Below are 26,150 nucleotides of genomic sequence, written 5' to 3' on the forward strand. Positions count from 1 at the left end.
CATGGGAGTTTATACATAAGCACAGTGGCCATACACTTCCTTTTTCGTGTCTCATAGATGAGACATAGGTGAGGAGAAGTATTTCTCCTGATAGTCTCCTAGTTGTTTTAAGTCCAAAGAAAAATTATACTATGTATTTTTGTTTATAGATTTAACATACATATCATGTTTAAGCCTAATTCCCCTTTCTGAAGTTGAGGTTTCATGTGTGGGGAGCCAAAGCTCATAAATTGGATCTTGGCATTCTTGTTCCAGTCCATTTCTTAACTTCCCATGTAGAAGGTAAGCGTCAGTCATACCCACTTGTGTGGATATTTTGGAAAGCTCTGCCTCCTGTCAGCTGTTATCTTTGGTCCAAGTAACACTGGAAAGAAGAAAGCTCACCTTCATGAGGAATATTCCTTAAAATCTAGGTTTTCATGTAGGAGGTATTTGTTTATCTTTTGAGACAGTGTCTCTGTTTCAGGCCAGGGTTAACTTGCTTTGTAGCTCAGGCTGGCCTCAAACTTGGAATCTTCCTGCTTCACCTTGAGCCCCTTGAATGCTGGGATGACAGTTATGTGTCACCATACTTTGCTCATGTAGATTGACCTGGGGTAGCTATTACCCTGCAGTTACTTAATGAGAAAGAAAGAATTTCAGATGATCCCACTTCAAGATGTATATCAAAATATTTTATTTTAAAATATAAACAGTGTAGGGCCGGGGATTTAGCTCAGTGGTGCTGCTGCCTGCCTTGCAAGCACAAGGTCCCGAGTTTGATCCCCGGTACAAAAACAAAACAAAACGAAAATATATATAAACAGTGTATATAGTACAAGAAAGATACAAAGTGTATACTCAAGATTTACGTAAGTTTAGTCCACATCATCATATACTTTTGTTATTGTACACTTCACATTTCTGTTTTGCAATTTTAACTTTTCAAGATTTAAATTCCAGTCATATTATTTGAAATATAAGCTAAAAATGTAGTGTTTTACTACAGCTTATTTTTTCTAACTCATGATGTATTAATAGCAATAGAAACTTCTATTTTTGAGTAGAGCAATAATTTTCAAAGCTCCTTTCATATTCTCAATATCTTTGGATACACTTAGAAACACTGGCTTCCTCTGTTCATTTTGTGCCATTGCAAAATTCTTAACATAGTACTTCCATTGGCCTTTTGATAAATTTTACTTGTATCTGCATTGTCCATTTCTCTAATTTCTACATGACTTCCAAAGTTATAAATCACTTTTAGATTGGGAATAGGTACTGTGCTGTTTTTTGGATACTGTAAAAACTGGACTGTACTTCTAACATCCAGCTTGTAAGGCTGCAGTGGAGGCAGCAGTTCAAGATTTGGGCAAGAGTGGTGTGGGAGGTGAAGGTCTGAGATTCATTCTGCTTACAGATGTAGATACTAAGTGGCTTTTAGGTTTTTGCAGTTTTAATATTTAATTGATGTTTCTTGCTCCACTCTTTTACTCCCAGGGGGAGTTGGACCAGGAACGACTGACCAGGCAGCAGGAACTCACAGCCTTATACCAGATGCAGCACCTCCAGTACCAACAGTTCTTGATACAGTAAGGACAGTAATGCGTAGGCTGAGTGCAGCACCAGAGTGGCTTTCGATAGACTCTGCTCCTGAGGCTCACCTTGCAGTAGAGGGCGGAGGGCTTACATGAGACTATAGACTATACTGGGGAGGTGATGGGGTGTTAACTGGCGATCGAACCCAGGGCCTTTGTTCTCTGTTACATTCCCAGCTCTTATTTTTTATCCTGAGATGGTTTCACTAAGTAACTAAATTGCCCAGGCTGCGCTCAAACTTGGATCCTCCTGCCTCAGCCTCCCAGAATGCTAGGATTGCAGATATGTGTCATCATACCTGAGTAACAACTGTGCATTCTAATTTAGTCTTATTTTACTTCTTAAATATCAGAAGTTTGCAGATGATGACACATGAAAGGGAAGGGCAACAAAGATTTAATAATTGAAGTGCTTTCTAAGGTGCGCTCAGCTTTCAGCGCTCAGGGAAAACACATAGGCAAGAAGATGGGAAGAAATTAACGTTTACATTGTTAGGAGTGGTATAGAATGATTTCAGCATCACTCAGTTGTGTGTCTTTTTCATAGAAGTAAGATTCACTTTGGTGCCAAGGTTGGCAAAGTCTGGGGATGTTCTGCTGCTTGTTTTTATAGATTGTCTATAGCTGCTTTTGCCTCACAAAGACAGAACCAAGTAGTCACAGCAGAGATTATATGACCTACAAAGCTGAAAATACTTACTCTGGTCATTTCAGATGTAGTGAAAAAACTTACCTAAAAATTTCCAAGTTAAAGCTTGGCCTGTCATGCCTGTAACCCTAGCACTGAAGAAACCAAGTAGGAGGGCTGGAGTCTGAGTCTCACCTTGGGCAACGTGGTGAATCCTGCTTCAAACTGAATAAATAAATAAGGGCTGGCAATGTACTGAATGGTACAATGCTCCTGGGTTTGCCCCCCCCCCCCATACAAGTTGAAACATAAATTGGAAAATTTTTATAGAAGTGATTGTATTTTTTTCAATGGGTGCTTTCAGTTGTAGTTAGCTGTCCCAATCTGTTTTAGTTTTTGCTTACAATTTGGTAAAGGACTATTAATACCTTGAGGGCGTTTGCCAGGTTTTTTTTTTTGACATTTTGTGACTTTCTTTTTTACTCAGAAGTATGTCCATTAGTTCATTTCTTTCTAGAATGAATTACAAAATTTTCTTTATGACAGCTATCATCATGAAAAATTGTAAAATATCTTTGATTGGTATTTCTAATCCTGGGAGGTGATGAACTGAGCTTTGTCTTTCAGTGCCTCATTCTAGTGAACTAAGTACGGATAGATCAGGTTATACTTTTTTTTCTCCCCCCAACTCTTTGAAGACAACAGTATGCACAGGTTTTGGCTCAACAGCAGAAAGCAGCCTTGTCATCCCAGCAGCAGCAACAGTTGGCCCTTCTTCTCCAACAGTTCCAGGCTCTAAAAATGAGGTTTGTGGTCCTTCCATTATGTGTCACCTTTTGTGTGTGTGCTGTGGACATGTGCACAAAAGAGAAGAAAGGAATTTTACTATAATGTGTGAATTCTGGTATTGGAATGCTCATAGCACATATTTGCATGTTATTTTTAAAAGCAATATTGTTTTAAAAAATAATTTAGCTGGAGTCAAGCATTCATTTGGTCATTTTACTTATAGAAGATACAGTTGAATAATAAAGAATAACGAACACCTTTGAGAAGTAGTATAGTTTTAGGAATCCTACATCAAAACATTTATAGTTTAGAATTTTTAATTTCATTTTTACCTGTGATAGCTCAAAAAAAAGACATTAATAATGCTATGTCGGGTTATGATTTTCTGGAGTCCAGAAGCCATTATGGTAGGCCTAAGGAAAAATAAATTATGCAAAAAATCTTGCTTCTGCTGCTTCAGATTATCATTCAGAATATTTCCCCTAGCTTCTGAAGATGTGCCAGTCACTGTTCTCAAAACCAGTAATGTCCAGTAATCAAAAGGATTCACGATTCTCATTTGAGCCTTAACCCAGAGGCAAGCAGATTAGTGGTAGGGTCTCTGTTTAAAGACAGGCAGATGGAGACCCTGAGAGGCTGGTGGGCTTGGCTGACCCAACACATTGAAAATTTCAGATAGCTGACTACACACTTTGTTCTTGTTGTTGTTACAGCATAGTGCCCCCATGACTTTTATTGAGATAATCCAGGGTTTTAAAAACAACAGGTATAGCTGTCATTTAGAAATTAGTATTTGGTAATATTATAGAAGATTTCAGAAGTGTGATCACTGTGCCTCTATTTTTGTTCCTTTCTTGATTTCTTTGGTAGTGTTAGGTTTTATTTAAAACAATGAAAGAGTTTTCTGGCCAAATAACCTGGAAAAACCTACAAATAGCCTAGAAATTCCTCTGAACTTTTGTAAATTACAAGAACACTTTCATTTTTTTATTCCCTTTCGCAGACTGTCTGATCAGAGCATCATTCCCTCAGTAACTAGGTCTGTGTCAGTACCAGATACTGGCTCTATCTGGGAGCTTCAACCAGCAGCCTCACAACCTGCAGGTAAAAACTTAGGTTGCCCTTCAGTGCAACTCCAAGGGTTAGAGTGTAATAATAATTTTATAATTTAATTTTAGAAAACTCTGTCAGGGATTTTGATCCATTTTTATATTGAATATTAGCAAAAAGTTTCATTATTATTAGATCTCAGCAAAAGATTAAAGGTATTGATAAAAATACACTGCTAAGGATTTGGTAGAAACTATTTAAATATATAAGCTTCTTGAATTTTGGGTCAGCTTTCTTTTTTATGTTGTCCTAACCAGTGTGGAAAAGTCTTTTGTTTTTGCTCTCTTCAACCAGAGTAAAAAAAAAAAGCATAAGTAGAGACATCAATCTCCTTTTGAATTAAGGATCGATGCACATGTTGACACTGCAAGTGTCAGGGATTTTGGGAAAATAAAGCCTGCTTTGAAGTGAACACCTTCATCAGTTACTTCTCTGATTTTTTTCATCATTCAGGAAATTTGAGGTTGGGACTTTTAAAATTTGAAGTCTTGACATTAGTGGAACAAGCAGTTCTGTTTCTTAAGGTCTGATACATAAACCAGGTGGGGGGGTTTGAATAATGAGTAATCCTTATAGGAGATATTTGTTGATGTTAGGAGTCGGGGATTTAGCTCAGTGGTTCTGCCACCTGCCTCGCAAGCACAAGGCCCTGAGTTCAATCCCCGGTACCAAAAAAAAAAATATTTGTTGATGTTAGAAATTGTCTAGAACCATAGACATCGGTATTTTCTTAGAGTTGCTAAGCCATCAAGCCACAGTTCTCTTAGCACTAACCGTGCATATTATGGCAGTGGTAGGACTGATCGTCCTTCTTCACAGACTTTCCATACTATAGTCACCTTGTTTTTTTTCATGGTAGCCATTTATAGTTAGGATGTTAATACATTCTTCAATGTTTTGGAAACTAAATATTATATTAAACAATTTCTCTATTGTGGTTTGTATACAATTAAAGTCATTTAAGCCATTGGTTTTATACAGACAATATTTAATTGTCTCATAAATACATTGTAATAGGAGTGTAGAAAATAGAGAATGCTGAAAAATGGTGTCAGCAAACCTTGCTGGTAATAGGAACATGGACTCAGAAACTTTGATCTATTTGTTCCCATATCTGACCCTGTGCTGCTGCCTTTTATATCAGTCAAACCAAGTGCCTTATGAATTCTGCCGAGCCCTTGCAGTGACTTCTCTAGCTCCAGCTGTGGGGCACATGATCTGTGTCTTTATTACGATGAATTTCACATTATAACCTTTTGTTCTGTTCTGTTTTGTTTGGTTTGGTTTTTTGAGACAGGATCTCGTTATTCAGTCTGGCCTTCAACTCATTATGTAGCTCAGGCTAGCCTCGAATTCACAGCAATCCTCCTGCCTCAATCTCCCAAGTGCTGAGATAACAGGCATGTGCCACCACACCCAGTACATTAAAACCATTTCTAAGTGAGCACTTCAGTGGCATTTAATTACAGTCACAGTGTGCAGCTATCTAGTTCTGTTTGGTGTTCAGTAAGTAGCTGTATAGCTACTGGAAAGCCATGGGTGTTGGAATCTCATACACTGCTTTTGAAATCCTGGCATGGCCACATACATGCTTACCCTTTGTCCTTGGAAGTTTTCAAACTAGTTTGTTCATCTGTAAAGATAAATGTATGAACAGATGCTTTTATGGAGCTTTTCAAGGATGAAATAAGTTTCCCGGTAAATACCTAATGCTTCCTTTCTTTGTAGAGAAGTATATTGATAGAAAAGAGAGCCCATTGGCAGTTCTGTCTACTTAAAGCAAAATAGATGTATGTGATGCTTGTTCAGGCCCAGGGAAGCAGCTTTTCTCATTATACTAGTGGACATGTGATCATGTATATAAACTCCGACCTTCATTTTCTCCCCCTGTCTCACAGTTTGGGAAGGTGGTAGTGTATGGGATCTTCCCCTGGACACCACAACAACAGCCCCTGCCCTGGAACAGCTTCAACAGCTAGAAAAGGCCAAAGCTGCAAAGGTCTGAAACTCATTCTTTTACGGGAGTACATACTTTACAGATACAGGATGTAGCATTTCTGTTTAGTCATTTCGCTCTGGCTAGCTGTACAGTGGTACCTTGGTTCACAAGCTTAATTTATTCCACGATTCTGGAAAAGATGGCTGCGTTCGTGTTTGTGCAGGAAAGATGGCTACAGTTATGTTCGTCACCTGATGCAGAGTTTGAAAACAAAAACAAAATTTTGCCAAACACATCTGTTTGCAAACCAAATTGTTTGCAAGCAAAAGCGTTCGTGAATCGAGGGACCACTGTACTTTTTTTTCCATTTACTGATATATTAGTTGATATAAGTATGTTCATATTTTATCCTTATTGTGTCTTCTCTCAAAAAAGACCTCAATACAATTAAAATTAATGAGTGATGATTTTAGTTGAAACATTAATGTTTGTTTTAGCTCCATTGCTCATGAAATAAACATTTGTTGCAAGTACTAAGACTGAGAAAATATCCACTACTTCTGATCTGTGGCTTGAGTTCCCACAGAGAATCTTATCCCCAAACATGAAAGCTAAAAGCCCAGCCTTACCATTGGAACCTGTGTTCATTCATGTTTTCTGGAGAAAGTAGGAATATTGAAGTTTGATTTTAGTACTTGCCAGAAGAGCATTTCTGTACCAACACCTGGTGTCTTTAGAATTTCTGGGTTCTCATGCTTCCAAGGGAGTCTTATTTCTGTTTTCCACTTACTGGAGTCTCATCCCCTGAGGTAGCAATGGTCTTTAGAGTGCCCAGTGTGTGTAAAGGTTCGTAGTTAGGGTATGTTTCCATAAATGTGTGAGAGCCCATAATTCCTAACAGTTCTTGAGTGTCTTCTAGTTTCCTGGTGCTTTGTAAGGGTACATATAGATGATAAATATTAGTATCATTCAGGAGTTTGCAGCCTTGTGTGTGTGGGCGAAGAGACAGACAAGGAGCACTTGGCATGGTAGTGACAGAGAATGTGGACCAGCTACCCAATTGGAGAGGTGAGGACCAAGAATAAGGGTACACTTTTTCTTTTTTTGGTACCAGGGATCGAACTCGGGACCTTGCACTTGCGAGGCCAGCGCTGGAACCATTGAGCTAAATCTCCAGCCCCTAGGGGACACTTTTGATAGACAGTAATAACCAATTTTCACTTGAAGAAATTAGTAGGACTTAGCATGGTTCGGGGATGACAGAGTCCAAGGAGGTAAAAAGTAAGTTGCAGTTGAAGGAACTGTAGTGCCAGTAATGGTTTAGAAATGCATAAAGAAAATGCTGGACCCTGGAAACAGCTACATAAATAGGTCTGACTTGGAGTCATTGCGCATCTGACAAATGAAAGACGAGACTAAAGAAGATGAGATGGCCAGTCATGAGGATCTCATGAGCATATCGTGTTAAGGAGTTGAAACTTCTTAGGATGAAGAGTGCTGTCAAATGTAAGTGTAGGAGTGATTTCTTTTGGTAAGGGTTAGACTTTGAGCCGACAAACACAAGCAGAAGTAGATACGGGAAAAGTAGATAAGAGACTTTTAGAAATGTGAATGAGAACGGTGAAGGCCTGGACTATAACTGGCAGTGGGACTGGAGAGTAGATGCTGGTTTTGACTAGTATTGGAAACTGTGAATGATAGTTTGCTAAGTGATTAGTTTTCACATTTTAAAGAATTATATAGGGCCGGGGAGTTAGCTCAGTGGTTCCACTGCCTGCCTTGCAAGTGCAAGGACCCAAGTTCGATCCCTAGTACCAAAAAAAAAAAAAAAGAGTTATATAATTTTACACACTAGCAGCTTTACAACATAGCTATTGAGACCTTGTAGCCACACTGTTAGATCTTCAGTCAGAAAATTCTTTGTGGGGATGAGTAAAGAAATAACAGACACAGTACCCTCAGAAGAATTCTGATGTTAATCCTATACTGGCCACTTTCTGTCCTGTGTCTAGTTGTGCTGTAATTTAATATGGGGTGAGGAGGTGCCAAAATGGAGAGCAAGGTGCGTTCAGTTTGGAAGAGCGTAAAGCTCTCGTGACTGCCACGACATGACAGAGCTTAGGCTGCATACGAGTTTCATCACCCAGGTGCAGCACAAGTAACAATGAATGGCAGTGCCTGTACCTCTCAGCGTCTCCAGCAGGGCCGGCAGCTCGGTGGTTTTTGGGTGATTTCATGCTCGGTTTTAAATTTCTGAGAATACTCTCATGTCATCCCAGCTAGAGCAGGAGAGAAGAGAGGCAGAAATGAGAGCAAAACGGGAAGAGGAGGAGCGGAAGAGGCAAGAAGAGCTCCGGAGACAGCAGGAGGAAATTCTTCGGAGGCAGCAGGAAGAAGAGAGGAAAAGGAGGGAGGAAGAAGAGCTTGCCCGAAGGAAACAGGTATCGCTCTGGGAACTCTGCCAGAGCAGTAGCGCCTGGGTTAGGACTTAGGTGATCTTCTTACTTCCGTATCAAAATCAATAGAATTGGGATTAGAACCTTAGAAGACTCGCTTGGCTTTAGGAAGAACCTCTTGTTTCCTACCAGTTCCCACTGGAGGGGTGTTCTTCATTCTTAGAATTGATGTCCTTTGCATAGTTTCCTATATTTTATAAACCAGCTAGAAAAATTTCTATCCTTTTTGCTAAAAACATTAGGAAATAATTTTGGTGTACAGTATTACATTTTTTTAAAAAGTCAAATGAGCTTTCAAGAAAAAAATCTGATAACTTACATATAACGTAAAATTTATCATCTTAACCATTTTAAGTGTGCATACTGCAAACTACTGAAACTATTTACCTATTAAAGAGCCCCAGTCCCTCCTTCCCTAGCCTTTGGTTTCTTCTGTCTCTATGAATTTGACTACTCTGGGTACCTAATATAGATGAACTCATACGATACTTATATTTGCCTTTTTGTGTCTGGCTTATTTTACTTAAGATTCCATGTTGTAGCATGTCAGAATTTCTTTCCTTTTTAAGGACTGTAATACTCTGTTATATGTAGTTGCTGTATTTTTGTTAATCCATTCGTCTGTTGATAGATATTTGGATAATTTCCATATTTTGGCTGTGGTGAATTACATTGCTATGAACATGGATATTTAGATACCTGTTTGAATCCTTGCTTTCAGTTCTTTTGGGCATATACCCAGAAGTGTAATTGTTAAATCACATGCTAATTATATTTTTAATTTTTTTGAGGAACCACCATGCTTGTTTTCCATAGCTGCTGCACTATTTTACATTCTTTCTTAACAATACACAAGGGTTCCAATATCTCCACATCCTTGTCAAGACTTTTTTGTTGTTGTTATTAAACATTTATTTTTTTTTAGATTTAAATTCTTTTATTGGTACATTTTAGGTATACAATACGTTTAAAGACTTTTTAAAAATTGTTGTTTTTTAATAATGGCTTTTCTACTGGGTATGACGTATCTCACTGTAGTTTTGATTTGCATTTCCCTCATTACTGATGTTGAATATCTTTTCATGTGCTTACTCATTCTAATATATAGTACTTAAACAAATATATTTATCTTCACCTAAGACCTCTGCCCTCTATTCTTTTCCTAAATGAACCTTTATTTCTGTTTTAGTGATTATTGTTTGAAAATAGGGAGGAAAGACTCTGCAGTGATATTCAGCCATTCCTTGACACCTGCAGGGGATTCTTTCCAGGATACCCTCAGACAGCAGCATCCACAGAGGCTCAGGATCCTCGTGTAAATGATGTGGTATTTGCGTAAAACCTGTGCATATTTCCTTCATACTGTAATCATCTCTAGATGTCTTATAATAGTTTAAATGCCATGTATAAAGTACTAGTTATATCACTTTTTTTAAAGGAAACAGTGACTAGGAAAAAAGTCTGTACATGTTTGGTACAGACACAATTTTTGTTTTCCACATATTTTCAATCTGTGGTTGGTTGAACCCGCAGATAGAGAGGGCGGCTGACTATATGCTTTTTAAAAAAGTATGTATCATTTGTACTTAATGTTTTACAACTTACCTTTTCACATTCATGAATCCTATCATCTTTCCATGTTAAATACACATCTACAATCTATGTCATATTTGCTGGCTATAGGAAATTGTTCTAAGTTACAATAATTCAGCACATTTATTGTTGTTGGACATGAGGCTTTTCCCCAGCTTTTTGTTGTTGTTGTTTGTTGGTTGGTTTGGTTTGGTTTTCTTGAGACAGAATCTTGCTGTGTAGTTCAGGCTGGCCTTGAACTCACTTTGTAGCCCAGGCTCGCTTCGAACTCATGGGAATCCTCTTGCCTCTACTGTTCCCAGCTATTTATATAAGTGTTTTATATATGAATGTTTTAATGAAAATTCTCATAGCTAAGCATTTAAATATTTATAACCACTGAGGTTTAATATTTTTCAATTTTGTTATTTTTATTTTTGGGGGGAATTGGTTTCCTTTACTGTTGTGGTTTTTATAGATTCTAATGAAAAGAATTCATTCTCTATTGGCCTCAAAGTCTAACTTTTACTCTATTGATCCTAATAAATGCTCTGTGGAAAACAGAAGGATCCATGCTGAGATAGGAACCACTTAAATTTCTTAGAGTTCAATTATGCAGCGGTATAAAGAGGCTCTAAACTGTATTGCATATGCTCGACATTTCCTAAATGATTCTGACAACAGAGTTTGTTTCTGTGTTGTGCCTAATAATATTGGTGGGACTTCTGTTCCTTAGAACATGTTCTGGTGGGACATATGGTTTCCCCAGTACTTCTGACTGACAGAACTGCTCTTACCAGACCAGGAGGTTTTGATAGCCTTGCACTGATTTGACCTCTTCATGCTTAGATTCTCAGCTGAGTAAAAAATAGGGTTGAAAGTGCTGATGGAGAAACCAAAGCCTAGGTTCTAATGTGAGCCTCCTCTGTGGTTAACATGCTCCTGCCAGCTTAGACATGCATAACTGTCCCATCGGGCAGTTTATACCACTGGTTGTACAGGCAGATCTAACCACTTTTATCTGTCTTCTTACTAATAAAGTTGATATAAAAAGCCACCCAATAGGACACCCATGCATGTACCACAGGTGGTTCAAGCTACCCGGCAGTGAGACATACGAATTACAGGCCAGTTTTGAATGTGTTAATCCATAAAGGATGAAGCCAGTAAAAAAATCTGGATAGACTTTATGATGGATTGCAATATACTCGTATTTTAAATATAATTTCTAAGAAAATTCCTAATGTGTCTGGTCCCCAACTCACATACTTTTTTTTTGGTATGGGGATCAAACTCAGGCCCTTGCTCTTGTGAGGCAGGCATGGTGCCACTGAGCTAAATCCCCAGCTCAACTCACATACTTTTTAAATTTATTGTTAACATACTTAGCAGCACATAATCCATATCTTTTCAGATTATAGCATAGTATATTGACTGGTAGAGCCAAAATATCACATCCCCACCTGTCTTTTTTTCCCTTCAGGAAGAGGCTCTGCGTCGCCAGAGGGAGCAAGAAATTGCATTAAGACGACAGCAAGAAGAAGAAGAAAGACAGCAGCAAGAGGAAGCTCTTAGGAGGCTGGAAGAAAGGAGAAGAGAAGAGGAAGAAAGGCGGAAACAGGAAGAATTGTTACGGAAACAGGTACCCAGATGTTTGCTCTTCAAATTGCTTCTTTGAAGTTAGGAATTGTCCTTAGGATGTTAAGATAGTATATCTAAAAACTTGCCATGTTCCTGAAAATTATCAGGAGAAACCTATCAAGCTTTTGTCACTGTCTTGGTTATCTTTGTCATTGCTGAGACAAAATACCCAACACCCAGAGTTAAGCAAGGAAAGATTTATTTTGGCTCACAGTTTGCAGAGGTTTCAGTCCATAGGTGGCTGGCTCCAAGACAGGAAAGCATGACAGGGACATCGCAGAGGAGAAACAACAGTTCAGTTCATGGCGTGTAAAACAGGAGGCAGCAGTAGCAACAAGCAACAGCAGCAGCAGAAGCAGCTGACTCCTTTCTGTCCCATTATATTTCATTGAGGCTACCTGCCCTTTGGGCAGTGCTACTCACACCCAGGATGGGGCAGCCTTTATCCCCACATCACACCCTTTCTTTGGGGTAGGAGATTGAGACAGGGTTTCACTGTGTAGTGAGGCTGGGCTTAAACTCACTTCTAGCCCAGGCTGCCCTCAAACCGAAGTGATCCTCCTGTCTCAGCCTCTTAAGTGGTGGGATTATAGGGGTGCCCCACAACATCCAGCAACACACCCTTAATCCTAGTATCACACCCTAGGTCCAGGAAACTCTGAAAAGCTCCTCCTATGAGTGCATTAAACTTTGGAGAGATGTCTAGATACAAACTATAATAGTCACTTAAATCTAATTTTTTTCCTCAAATGGAAACTATTTTCTGGGCATGGTGGCTTTTAAGGATCAGAGCAAATGAATGTTGGTGGAGACCCCTGCAGTGGGTCCCAGCCTCCTGTGAGCCACCACAGCACCAGCAAAAGGTTAAAGAATAGATGGAACGAGACTTACAATGAAGCTGAACCTTGGGTCCTGATCAGTGCTGCTCTAGGCAACAAAGACAAAAAGCCCCAAGCACATCCAGCATTTATGGAATACAGTTGTGAGAAGGAACAGGAAGTTAGGGAGCTCTGAAGGCATCTAGTGAATTACTGCCAAACACCTGGCATGATGGCGCCAGGCAGGGCTGTTAGAGAGTAGACACTGCTTATCTTGCTAGGATAGAAGAAACCGTTACTGGGACTAGGCGAAATTAGCAAGCAACCCACAAGGTCAGTAAAAAGTGATAGTTCAGGGGAAAGGATTTTAATTGAGGTCATGCTGACCTCAGCGGCATGTAACTCAGCAGGGCCCTGCCACTTCTCAGACCAGGAATTGGGCCTCAGTGACAGCCATTAGCAAAGGAGCAATACTAGCCCAACCCTGCTAGTTAAACATGCCCGTTTGAGTCACACCAGGGCTTCGGTCTGACTCCTGGTATAAAACAGAAGAAGCACCAGCCACTCATAACCCCCTAGCACTGCGCAGGGATGTCTCGTACAGTGGCTCATATGTGTAATTGCTGCACTTTGGGAGGCTGAGGCAGGGATATCCTAAGTTTGAACCCAACCTGTGCACTTAGAAACTTGAAGACATCCTGCCTCAAAAGATAAGAAAGGGCTGGAGATACAGCTCAGTGCAAAGGCCCTGAGTTCAATCCTCAGTACAGGAAGAAAAAAGAAAAACCTATTTTCGGGGCGGGGGTGGGGTGGGTTTAGAGTCTTTCTTGTTTTTGCTCTCCTCTGTGGTGAAAATAAAATGAATGGATGTTTGTATTTTTGTTTAGCAAGTGCCAGACTTAACACAAAATGAATAGAATAATAGTACATCAAGTTCCAATAAACCTCTCAGTTTTAACAATTTGTAATGTAATGATTTATCTCTATAGTGTGAGGTGAAGATCTGATTTCATTTTTCTGCTTGTGAATATTCAGTTTTACCCAGCACCAATTTTTGAAGGGACCATCCTTTCTTTCCCCAGTTGTGTGTTCTTGGCATCTTTATTGAAAATTAACTGAGTGTAAATCATGGATTTATTTTTAGGTTTTCTATTCTTTTCCCTTAGTAGCTTTTTTTTTTTTTTAATTTTATTTTTGGTACCGGGGATCGAACTCAGGACCTTGCACTTTCCAGGCAGGCGCCGGACCCACTGAGCTAAATCCCTGGCCCTTCCCTTGGTAGCTTTGAAACACTTAAGGTTTTAATTTTGGTAATGTCTAATTTATCTATTTTTCCCTAAAATTTCGTTTTAGCTCTTTTTGATGTGGATTCCTTATATTTTGAATACATGTTTCTTGTTAAATAAATGTTTTATGAGTATTTTCCCCCAGGTGACTTGTCTATTGATTTTCTTAGTGGCATATCCCCAGCCCGCTCCATGGAGTACTAGGGATTAGAGCCAGGACCTTTTCACTGAGCAATATTCCCAGCCTTATTTTTATTTTTTATCGTTGAAGTGTTTCACTGGGTTGCCTAGAATGGCCTCAGAACTTGTGATCTTCTTGCCTCCGCCTCCTAGAGTCCCAGAGTACTGGTATTATATGTCACTGCACCTGGTTAGTGGCAAATTTGATGAACAGAAAACTTTAATTTTGTTGAGTGTTTTTTAGTGGTGCTGAAGATTGAATCGAGGGCTTTGTGTACACTAAGCTATATCCCCAGCCTAGTTTTTCTTTTGTTTCATTTTGAGTTTTTGTTGTTGTTCCTTCTTTCAAAAGTATCTTTCATACTTGCAGATCATTAAAATATCTCCTGTTATTTTTCTGAAAGCTTTACGGTTTTACTTTTAAAAGTAAGTTTGAATTGTTTTTTGTGTGTGTGTATGATATGACGAATGGGTTATTCCAGCACCAGTTTTTATAATCCTTCCTCCCTCCACTGAGAATCTTTGGTGCCTTGGTCAAAATTAGTTGTATAAATAACTTCTTTTGGGGACTTTTCTCTTACCGATCATTCTGCCTGTATGCAAGTAAGGCACTGACTTGGTTTCATAGTTTATCATGCCTTAAATTCAAGTTAGTATGTCTTGCAGCTTTGCTCTTTAAGACTGCTTAACTATTTTTCTTGCCATTGCATTCATATTTAAAATCGTATTCTTAATTTCTATACAAATAAGAGCCTACATGATTATAAATAGGATTCTAAGTCTATAAATAGAGGAAAGTTGGCAGTTAAGATATGTTATGTCTTCCAGTCTCTGAACATAGTACATTTTTCCATTTACTATATATTTTTCCTTTATTTTTCTCTATAATATTCTGATCAGTTTGCTTGCTTGCTTGTTTGTTTGATATTGTTTGCTTTTTATTGAGAGAAGGTTTCACTGTGTAGTTCCGGCGGGCCTTGAACTCACTGTGTATCCTAGACCAGCCTCGAATTCACAGCGGTCCTCCTGCTTCAGCCTCCTAGGTTTGAGATTACAGACATGTGCCACCACATCCAGTTACATTCTTTTTTATTATAGAAGTTAGGCACATCTTTGTTAAATCTGTTGAGTATTTTGAAGCTGTTGTTAATGAATTCTTAAAAATTATTTTTTATTCTTTGTTGATCATACCGGAGATCGAACTCGGGTCCTTGCGCTTGTGAGGCAGGCAGCGGAACCACTGAGCTAAATCCCTGGCCCTATGATGTTCTCTTAAGAGAAGTTGGAGTGTTATAAGGTGTATATAAGATTGTGATAGTAGTTCTTCATTGACTATTTGATTAAATTCACCATTGAAACCATCGGATTCTGGAGTTTTCTTTGTGGAGAGGGTTTTGATAAATTCCAATTTTTTAAAACTATAATACAAATCAGGATTTTGTATGTTATCACTTTATAATCTGTATTTTCTAACTCAGTTGCAAAATTGAGTGGCACAAATCTAGTCATTGTTATATGTTTACCATTCTTTTTATGCTTGTGTGATCTGCAGCAGTGGTCCCTGTTTAATTACACATGCTGGTAGTTTGTGCTTTTTGATTGCCCTTGCCCCTTTGTCAAATTGTATCTGTCTTTTGAAAGAACTGACTTTTGGCTCTGTTGATTCTTTTATCTTTTCATTTATTCCTGCTATAATTGCTGTTACTTTCTTTTTTTACTTACTTTCAACTTATCTTGCTTGCCTTTTTCTAGTTTACGATGGAAATTTAGATGGTATAAAATTTTTTTCTAATAAATCTATAAAGCAAGAACTTCTCAGTAAGCACTGGGTTAGTTAACTCATGGTTACTGATGTATTTTCATTCTGCTTTGGCCTATAGGTTAATTAATTTCTAAGTATCTGAGGGCCTTTCCAGATAATCTTACTTGTATTCATTTCTATCCTAATTACATTGTGTTCAGAGAACATAGTCTGTAGGATTGGTGTGGGATTTTTTTGTTGTTGTTTTGGGGTTTTTTTGGTACTGGGGTTTGAACTCCGGTCCTTGTGCTTGTGCAGCAGGCGGTGAAACCACTGAGCTAAATCCCTAGCCCAGGATTGGTGTTTTTAAATGTATTGATTCATTTTTTGGGGTTCAGAATATTGTTATTTGGGTAAACCTTCCATGTGCATTTGCAAAGAAGGTTATTTTCCTCAGTTGTTTAGTGTTCTGAGAATGACAGGTCAGAGTAGTTGGTAGCATTCAAATATTTTATATCCTTGATATTTAAAAAAATCTTGCTACATCACTTGCCGAGAGAGGAATGCTAAGATTTCAAACTAATTTTTGATGTGTCTATTTCTCCCTTTACATTTGTATTTGATTTTATATGGTTTGAAGCTGTCTTACTAGTTGCATACAAACCTGTGGACATTGTCTTCTTGAAACCTTTAATGTTATGTTGCTGTTTACCTCTGGTAATATTCTTTGTCTTAAAAATCTATCAGGGTGATATTATGTAGCCACTCTTAATTTTGTATGGTGTTCGCATGGTATATATGTTTTCATTTTGTTAACTTTCTTTGTATATTGAGTGATTTTTAAAAAATTGTATAATGGACCTTATAAATGATAGATTATAGAATCCCTGAGGCCTGAATTCTGTTTTTTTATGTTTTAATTTTTGTACTAGTGAGGATTCTACCCCAGGGCTTTGTGCATGCTAGGCAAACATTCTATCCCTGAGCAATATCCTCAGCCTTTTTTATTTTTTATTTTAAGACAGGGTCTTGCCTAAGCTGGCCTTGAAGTTAAAATCCTCCTGCCTCTGCCTCCTGAATAGCTGGGATCACAGGCATGCATCAGTGTGTTGGCCCATTTTTTTCTTTTAGAGTTTTATTCCGGGCTGGTATTTAACTTAGTGAATTCAGTCTTCAACCTGTCTTCCTCACCACTCCCCTTGTGAGGGGGCAGTTGAAATTTCCACTCAGGTTTTCAATTTCCAGCTGCTTCCTTTTGGCTCAATCCCTGAGGTCTAGCTTATATGTGTAGTTTGTGTTAGTCAGCAATTTCAGCAGATTGGGGTCTCATCTCTTGTGTGCCTCTTTCCTTTCTGCCAGTCTCCCACTTTGAGATATTCCCCATGAATTTATGGCTACTTACTCTTCCTTCCCACAACTCTCCCTTTAGCATCTCAAGCTAATCAATCACTTTATAGGTTGCAGAGTGTCCTTGGGCAAAAAGATGCAACCTTGCAAACCTTACATTTGGTTCTTTTGTTCATTTTTTTTTTTTTTTTAAAGTGCTGAATCTTTGTCCTTAGATTTTTTTTTTTTTTTTTTTTTTTTTTTGTACCAGGGATTGAACTCAGGACCTTGCGCTTGCAAGGCAGGCGCTGGAACCACTGAGCTAAATCCCCGGCCCTCTTTTGTTCATTTTTATTTTTTGTGGTCTTAGGCAAACCTGGGGCCTCGAACACACCAGGCAAGTGCTCTACCACTCAGTTATACTCTCAAACCCACGTTTGGTTTTTAAAGGTAGTCTCTTCCTTGATTTCCCTCTGGTACTGTATTCTGTTTTTGTTTTAGATTCTTTGAAATTTAATTTACCTTTTTATAATTACATGTAGGGTAATTGGTCCAAGGTGGTACTCTGCCATTATGGGAAGCCAGAAATCCTCAAAGTATGTCATTCTAATGTTTAAGAAAATGGATTTTTTTTTTTATTAGTAAACTGTATTTTTAGAATCATTTTAGATTTTCAGATAAATTGAGTATAGAGAGCTCCTTTATAACCTTTCAGTTGTCCCCATTATTACTATCTTACATTAGTATAGTACATTTGTTACAACTAATAAGCCAGTTAATTACTATGAGCAAAGTGTGTCATTTATTCAGATTTCCTAAGATTGTCTCCTGATAGCCTTTTTCTGTTTCAAGATTCCGTTCCAGGTACCACATTGCATTTAGCTCATCATGCCACCTTAGGCTCTTTTTGGCAGTGACAGTGTCTCAGATTTACTTGATTTTTTTGTGTGCTGGGGATCAAACCAGTGTCACCTGCATGCTAAGCATGTGCTCTCTCACTGGAGGACTGCATCCCCAGCCCTTTCTTGATGACCTTGACAGGTTTAAGGAATACTGATCAGTATATTATAGGGTATCCCTCTATCAGAATTTGTCTGAAGATTTTTTTTCATGGATAAATTGGCTTTAAATGTGGAAGATCACAGAGGCAAAGTGGTATTTTCATTACAGGATATCAAGGGTGCAGATTATCACCATGGTTTATGTCTATTCATGTAATTCTTGGTCAAGTGGCTGAAGGTAGTATTTGTCAGGTTTCTTTACTCTATATTTCTCTCTCTTAAGGCCAGCCTGAACTACATAGCGAGACCCTGTCTCCAAAACAAAAAAGACTTGTGAGCCACAAAAGCAGAAATGGGTGGGATGAAGTGGTGTTGAGAAGTTGCTTTGGTTCCAGAGCTGGCTGAGGCTTTCATGGTTAATACTCTCCTTGCCAGGTCTTGGTAGCTCCTTGTGCGTAGCACCCTGAAAAGCTTGCTTGATCTGTATTGAGCAGTGTTTCCAGGAGACTTCTGCAGCTGGAGGCAAGCTATTCCAGATCAGGGCTTTCACAAGGACAGACCTTTAATTCCTTGAGCTTTACAATGAAAGTCCTGTAATTCATTAAAGTTGCATCCATCTGGGAGCACACCAGGCCTTTGCGGCTACTACTAATACATTTTGAAAGAAAACTCACTTCTGCCTCATGTCATTCTTCAACAGGGTTTCCCTGCTTTCTCTCTCAGATACATAACCATTTTATAGAGTCCTTCAAAAGTGACTCAGAATTTTTTCTTACAATTAGTACAATGTTTTTCTTTTTTCTTTAATTTTTCCTTCTGGAAAGGAAGAGGAGGCTGCCAAATGGGCCCGAGAAGAAGAAGAAGCAGCCCAGCGTCGATTAGAAGAGAACCGGCTTCGAATGGAAGAGGAGGCAGCCAGACTCCGGCATGAGGAAGAGGAGCGGAAGAGGAAAGAGCTGGAGCTGCAGAGGCAAAAGGAGCTGATGCGCCAAAGGCAGCAGCAACAGGAGGCCCTGCGGAGGTTGCAGCAGCAGCAGCAGCAGCAACAGCTGGCACAGATGAAGGTAAAGCAAGATGCCTGCCAGAGAAACCACTTGCTAGTGCATCTTGGGCAGTTGCTGATGGTGTCTGTAAAACTGTACTTTCTTTCTTTTTTTGGTACCAGGGATTGAACTCAGGTCCTTGCAGTTGCAGGGCAGGTGGTGGAACCACTGAGCTAAATCCCCAGCCCAAAACTGTACTTTCTTTATCATTTAGTATTATGACCAAATATTCTAATCATCAACAAAATAAAATAGGGTGCATATACTTTGTGTTAGGCATTTAAACAGGAAAGGAAAAGAAACTATTACAGTGAAAGACACATTGCCAAGAATGATGGAATAAGTGTGTTGGAAGCGAGGTCAGAGTATTTTGAGGGAGGGTCCATAGTAGTCTTTTACTGTAATTTAAAAAATTTAAACATTCACCATGTATTTTGATCACACCTCATACAAGAGCAGTAGGTATATCAGCATCTGGATGTGAAAATGGGAACCAGAATATAGGGCTTGTTTGCCATGAGTATTTACTGAAATTTGGATTATTCAATGCAGAGTGTGTTTTAGGAAGATTCAAAGCATCATGTGAATTAAGGAGAAGTGAAGACTAGAGTCCACTAAAGAGGGTGTGATGGCCTGTGGATGAGTGGGCAAGACCAGTGGGAGAGAAGGGCCCTGATGTAGTCAGCAAGCCTGGATCTTCAGTGCTTGGAACTATTTGGGAACCTAGAGTAGCTGGAAAAGGAGGGCCAGATTTTTGGTATATTCTGCATAACCTCATGCTGGGTCTGTAGTTAGCAATGAGCTGTAGTCTCCCTTGTTTTGAAGGAGCTTAGGATAAAGATATATAAAGAAGAATTTAGAGTCCAGTGTAGTGCAGTGTGAACCTGTCATACGCATGCTGTTTGTTTTTCTTTTAAGACAAAAGACCTTAATGTCTGAGTTTTTTCTAAACAAAAACCTCAATGTTCAGGCTTAATTGCAGGGTTGGTACTTTGTGATAAATAAGTGGGTTTCGAGTTGTAGTTTGGACCTTCGTCTCTAAAAGGTATGCTATCACTGCCCTAGTACCTATCATATTCTCCAGACATTGCTAAGGTTTGATTATGTTTGTAGTGTTTGGCAGTATCGATGACAGTTTAAGCTGCTGTTTATGCTTTCTATCTTACCATTTCCACACTTAGCTATTTATGTTGTAAACCCATCCATTATTTTGAAATTTCCTTTGTTTTGACCTGTGCTCATATATTACTTTCAGTAAATACTTTTTATTACTTTACTAAAATAATACTTGTATTATATTTTAAAAACCTAGTTAGTATTTTTATTGTTTTTTTAGAAGTTCATAGGATGCCCCAAATTAAAGTGTATCATTTTCTAGCCAAGAAGAGTAAGTGGCCGGGCGTGGTGGTGCACACCTGCAGTCCCAGCGCTCCAAAGGCTGAGGCAGGAGGATCACCATGAGTTCAAGGCCAGTCTGAGCTGCAGAGGGAGACCCTGTCTCAAAAAACAAACAACAGAATAAACAATTAAAAAAAAAGAGAGGCTGGGGATTTAGCTCAGCAGTTCCACTGCCTGCCTTGCAAGTGGAAGGTCCGAGTTCCATCCCGGTACCAAAAAAAACAAAAGGAGCAAGAGATTCTCTTAGAATAACCAGGCTTTAGGAACACAAGTTTTCAGAAGTCACACTTCTTTTCTTTCTTTCTTTTTTTTTTTTTGGTATGGGGGTATTGAACTTGGGACCTTGCCCTTGGGAGGCAGGCGGCGGAAGCACTGAGCTAAATCCCTGGCCCAGAAGTTACATATTTTTATTGTTTTAGTCAATAATTAATTTTAAAGGATAGAAAGAGTGTTTTGTGTGATTTGGTTTTTTTGGTTTTGTTTTGATTTTTGCTGAATTGAGGATTAAGCCCAGGGCCTTCACACTGGGCTACATCCCCCCTGCCCTTTCATTTTTAAGAGTATTGATAAGTTGCTAAATTGCCCAGGCTGGGCTTGAACTTGTGATCCTCCTGGCTCAGTGCTGGGATTATAAGGCATGTGCCAGAAAAGTGGATTTACAATATTGATTAAAAACAGTTTAATGGAGGGCCAGGGATTTAGCTCAGTGGTTCTGCTGCCTGCCTCACAAGCTCAAGGTCCCGAGTTCAGTCCCCAGTACCAAAAACAAAACAAAACACAAACACAGGTTAATGGGGCCAGGGATTTAGCTCAGTCACACCACACCTGCCTTGTAAGCACAAGGTTGTCCTGAGTTTGATGGGGGGGGGGCAGGCAAAAAAAACAGGTTAATGCTCGTGACTAGATACTCAGAGCCTAGTTGGATTGAGAATTATGTCTGCATTTCCTATTAGTTCCCTACCTCAGCTCTCTCTTTAGCAGAAGTCATTTCCTGTTCTTTTTGCCATCTTGCATTAAAATTCTCAAGTTAATTTGGTTATTTTGTTAATTTTGTTTTCTTTACAACTGTATGTTGCTGTATATGTCAGTACCAGATATAACAAATTTGCTGCTCAAAATGGTAGAGTGAATATAAGTGTATGTTTGTTTTTAGGTATTTAAAATAAACTTTGTTTTGGGACAGTGAATAAAACTTAGTCAAAAGAAACAAACCAAATGAGAAAATAGTATGGAAAAGGAAACAACAAAGAATTTTGAAAAGAATGTTGTAAGTGGAGTTGAGGGATATCTGGTGTTCTGATTGTACATGATGCATATTGCCTGTTACCTGGGCACATTTCCTCATGAACTCTCCTGCCTATTTTTGTTAGCTTCCTTCTTCTTCAACGTGGGGCCAGCAGTCTAATACAACAGCATGTCAGTCTCAGGCCACGCTGTCACTGGCTGAAATCCAAAAATTGGAAGAAGAACGAGAACGGCAACTTCGTGAAGAGGTAAATTTTTAAAGTAAAAGTTTTCTGTCCAAACTGTTCTGTAAGATGTCATGTGCTTGACTGGTTAGTGGTACCTAAAGACTGTGATTAGTGTCAGAAATGCTGTATGTCTGAGTGATATGTTCATTGTTAAACTGTTAAGCCTATTATTTGATAACCTTGGCAAATACGAAGGTTTTATTAGGGATTACCTTAATATTGGATAACATATGGGGCCGGGGATTTAGCTCAGTGGTTTCGCCACCTGCTGTGCAAGTGCAAGGACCCGAGTTCAATCCCTGGTACCAAAAAAAAAAAAAATATTGGATAACATAAATGTTCAGTTTTCTTCAACATCTTACTATAGCTCTTGAGAATAGCTCATATATGAAAGAATGGGAATTGTTCAGAATTGTGAGTGTGTTTTACAAATATTCTTTTGCATATTTGAGGTTTAAACTGTAGACTACATTTTTCTCTAGGGGTTTTGGGTTCCCTGATGAGTGTAGAAAAACTTATAGAAGACAAAAATAAAATATCTCTGTGTTTAATTATATCCCAAAGTTTATCATTAGTATAGGGAAGATAACACAAGCATGGAAAAAAGGGAAGAAAAGGAATACCGCTTTTGTCAGAGATGAGAAAGTAATTCATGAGGCGCAGGTCATTAGACCCCTCATTCATTGACTGATTCAGCACCTGATAACTGAGTAGCAACTCACTCTCATTCTGGGGACAAGGCCAAGTCTGAATTCTGTAGTTGCAGAGAGATGGGCAATAGTAGTTAAGTAAAACATATCGCATATCAGAAGGTGAAAAGTGCTAAAGAGAAAAGAGACAGGGAAAGGGGTTAGGCAGAGTGTTGGGAGTCATGGATGGAGTTGGGATTGATATGAGGGACATTTTTGGGAGGTCCTATCTGAAAAGTTGACATGGTATAGCATTGTCTTGAAGGTCATGCTTTGTGTGATATGGTAGAGGTGCAACCATCAGTTTGTTGGAGAATGCAGGTTGACATTTTAGGATCAGAGTTGTGAGCTTTACTGACATAGGATGCCACAGGCATACCAAGAGAAGTGGGAGCTGTCTGTTATGTTTTTTACCGTATAGTGTGCCTGACATCATCCAGTGGGTTAAAACGTTTCTTCACCTTATTTCCTACCTTCATTTACAAAGGAATTTTTCTTCTAGAGTCATCTTTTTCTAAAAGGTTATCAGCAAATGGATGCAGAGTATATTTCAAGGCTAGAAGTTATTCCAGTAATTTTGGTCTCTGCTGAGACTACAGTAGTAATGAGTAGGAATTACGGGTCTTCTCTCCCTCCCTCTCTTTGTCTCCTTTTACCTCTCTCTTCCACTCCATCTCTTTTCCTCTCCCCCTCTCTGTGGTGTGGATCAAGCAAGGGTCCTCACACATATGGAGCAGATTCTCCTGAGCTGTGTCCTTAGCCACAGGCCTTTTCTTTTTCATCTTCTTTGCCTCCCAAAAGTTAGTAATTACTTCATCTGTATTTTTGTTTAATTTTCTTTGAACTTTTGATTCTTTCTACACCACTCAATACATATTTATCACATAGAGAAAACCAAGATGAGGCTGTTTCATTTTTTCTTCTGGAGGCACCCTTTTTGAGGACCTCAAACCACTCCATTCTGGACACTCTTGGTGCTATGCATCTATTATTTGTCTGGATTTTTTTCTGGAATTTTTGCCAATAACATGGTTTTTCCAGACTGATTATGGTTTTCTCCTGTTTTGTGTCTGTCTTTGCATTTTTTTTTTTTTTTGGCTTGAGACAGTTGGTTATAGGAAGAATTTCTGTAATAAGGAATTGTAGAAGAATTTTTTTATTCTTGTTTTATTGAATTGTACCATCTTAACCTCTCTAAGGATATTACTTACAGCTTTTCAAAAATCAGCTGATGGCTGGGGATTTAGCTCAGTGGTTTCCCTGCCTGCTGCACAAGTGCAAGGACCCAAGTTCGATCCCCGGTACCAAAAAAATAAAAAAACAGCTGTTATTTTCTCTTGTCTTATTTGTTCCACTGAATTTTGTTTGTCTTGATCTTTGGCTTTAACTTAGAAGCATATGTCACATTTGGTAATCCTTGGCTGTTTGTTCATATTTACAAATTAAGCACTAAAAAGCTGGTTAACCTCCTGATATGTACACCGTCCTGGTGGCTTCCCTTTGATGGTTTCTCTCTGGGCTCTTCTGGTGGGGGAATGCCCACACCTGTGTGTACCTATGGGTGTATTTTCTTATGCTGCTGCTTGGTTTCTTCATAGCTTTATCTGCCCACCTGGTGTGGCCTTTTGTTGGGGTGAGGGTGTGTCAGCTGCTTGACTGCACAGGGCTGGGAGGCCGACTGGGGGTCCCTGTTTCAGGTTTAGACTTCAGCAGTCTTCCCTGGTGGAAAGGGAAGACTCTATGAGTCTGCCTGTTTCTGAGCTTCCTTTACTGCAATTTCCATTTATTGGGTCTGTTACACTGGTTATCATTAATTGTCTGCTTTACAGCTTTTAAAACAATCTATTCTGTTCTCTTGGTCATTTATGCTTTAAAAAAAAAAAAATATATATATATCACTTATTTTGGTGGGGCTTTGGGACATAAACATGTATTTCATTTTTATACTTAAGAAAGGCCTTAAATTTTAAGAATTTTGCATGTGATGATCTTGTTCGCTTAGTAACTCTGGCAGTTTAAATCTTAGCAGTGAAAGAATTGACCCTTTTAAGTTGATTTTCTTTAGCAACTGTATGTGTTAGCATTCCATTTAGTACACTGGCTATTTGTATCTTACCTAAACATGGGAATCCTGAGCCAGCTTCTGTTTTTATGCAATAGCAAAGGCGCCAGCAGAGGGAATTGATGAAAGCCCTCCAGCAACAGCAGCAGCAACAGCAACAGCAGAAACTCTCAGGTTGGGGGAATGTGAGCAAACCTGCAGGTACCACGAAATCTCTTCTGGAGATCCAGCAAGAAGAGGCCAGGCAGATGCAGAAGCAGCAGCAACAGCAGCAGCAGCAGCACCAGCAACCAAACAGAGCCCGGAATAACACAGTGGGTGCATTATCCTGAGCTGTCCTGATATGGACTGGTGTTCGCTAACCTTTTGCAAATGTTGGACACTGTATCTTTTAAATATGGTTAGCCATAATCATGTTTCTGTTTTTCTTTGACAGCATTCCAACCTGCACACCAGCATTGGGAATTCTGTTTGGGGCTCTATAAATACTGGCCCTCCTAACCAGTGGGCATCTGACATAGTCAGTAGTATCTGGAGTAATGCTGACACTAAGAACTCTAACATGGGATTCTGGGACGATGCGGTGAAAGAGGTGGGACCTAGGAATTCGACAAATAAAAATAAAAACAATGCCAGTCTCAGGTAGGGCTCAAAATGATCACACTCTGTACATTGGTTGGGAGGTGAGGCTGGTGTGAGTTGGATTTTGGGTAGACAGGAAGAGGTAGCTTTTGCAGACAGTTTTCATCTCTGTCCAGGCACATGGATTATACTTCATAAATTATATCATAATAAATATTCATAATGTGAATTATGAGTCATAACTGTGGTGACTGCTTTCTTCTCCATAGAAAGACATTTGTGTTTACTTTGTTTATTGGGGTTCTTTCTATTATTAAGCCCTTAACCCATTGCCTATCACATGATAATCACTTAATAAATATTAGGGATAATATTTTTGTTGTTGAACATTTCTCCAAAGTATTCTGTAGATATTCTTAGAATTTTTTAAGCTAATATTTTAGTTATTTGTGGTATAATGATTATTATAAGTACATCTGTAATGATCTTAAACCTGTTTATTTTTATGGTTAGTTATATTTTATCTTCATCTGTCTTTCCTCAGTAGGCAGTATTGTTGAATCAACATGGATTTTAGTGTTAAATATATGAACTCAAATCTCAGCATTACCACGTACTAACTGTGTGACCTTGGACAAGAGGGAACCTCTTTGGGCCTCAGTTCCCTCATCAGTAAAATGCAGATAATAGTAATAACTTCATGGAGTATTTGTAAAGGTTAAATGAGAATTTGTGAAGTAGTTAGTAGAGTGCTGGGCACATAGTAACTGCTTAATAAATAGTAATGTCCACTCTTTTTTTGGTACTGAGGATCAAACTCAGGACCTTGCGCTTTTGAGG

The 26,150-nt window shown here is 38.9% G+C and overlaps 1 protein-coding gene across 21 annotated transcripts in view; it reads left to right on the forward strand.

Annotated features, from left to right (window-relative positions):
- Gigyf2 (GRB10 interacting GYF protein 2) overlaps positions 1 to 26,150 on the forward strand; it is a 147,188-nt gene that overhangs the window by 110,391 nt on the left and 10,647 nt on the right. For all 21 annotated transcript variants that reach the window (XM_087209411.1, XM_087209415.1, XM_087209416.1 and 18 more), the window contains 10 exons: positions 1,480 to 1,571; positions 2,904 to 3,011; positions 3,998 to 4,098; positions 6,003 to 6,103; positions 8,323 to 8,484; positions 11,555 to 11,713; positions 18,889 to 19,128; positions 21,876 to 21,998; positions 24,827 to 25,042; positions 25,165 to 25,370. In XM_087209411.1, the coding sequence (XP_087065537.1) occupies positions 1,480 to 1,571; positions 2,904 to 3,011; positions 3,998 to 4,098; positions 6,003 to 6,103; positions 8,323 to 8,484; positions 11,555 to 11,713; positions 18,889 to 19,128; positions 21,876 to 21,998; positions 24,827 to 25,042; positions 25,165 to 25,370 (1,508 nt within the window). The remainder of the gene's footprint in view (positions 1 to 1,479; positions 1,572 to 2,903; positions 3,012 to 3,997; positions 4,099 to 6,002; positions 6,104 to 8,322; positions 8,485 to 11,554; positions 11,714 to 18,888; positions 19,129 to 21,875; positions 21,999 to 24,826; positions 25,043 to 25,164; positions 25,371 to 26,150) is intronic.

The sequence above is a fragment of the Heterocephalus glaber genome, unplaced genomic scaffold, assembly GCF_053883595.1.
Source record: "Heterocephalus glaber isolate CG9 unplaced genomic scaffold, H.glaber_assembly_v1.0 deba00001004, whole genome shotgun sequence".
NCBI classification, from domain to species: Eukaryota; Metazoa; Chordata; class Mammalia; order Rodentia; family Bathyergidae; genus Heterocephalus; species Heterocephalus glaber.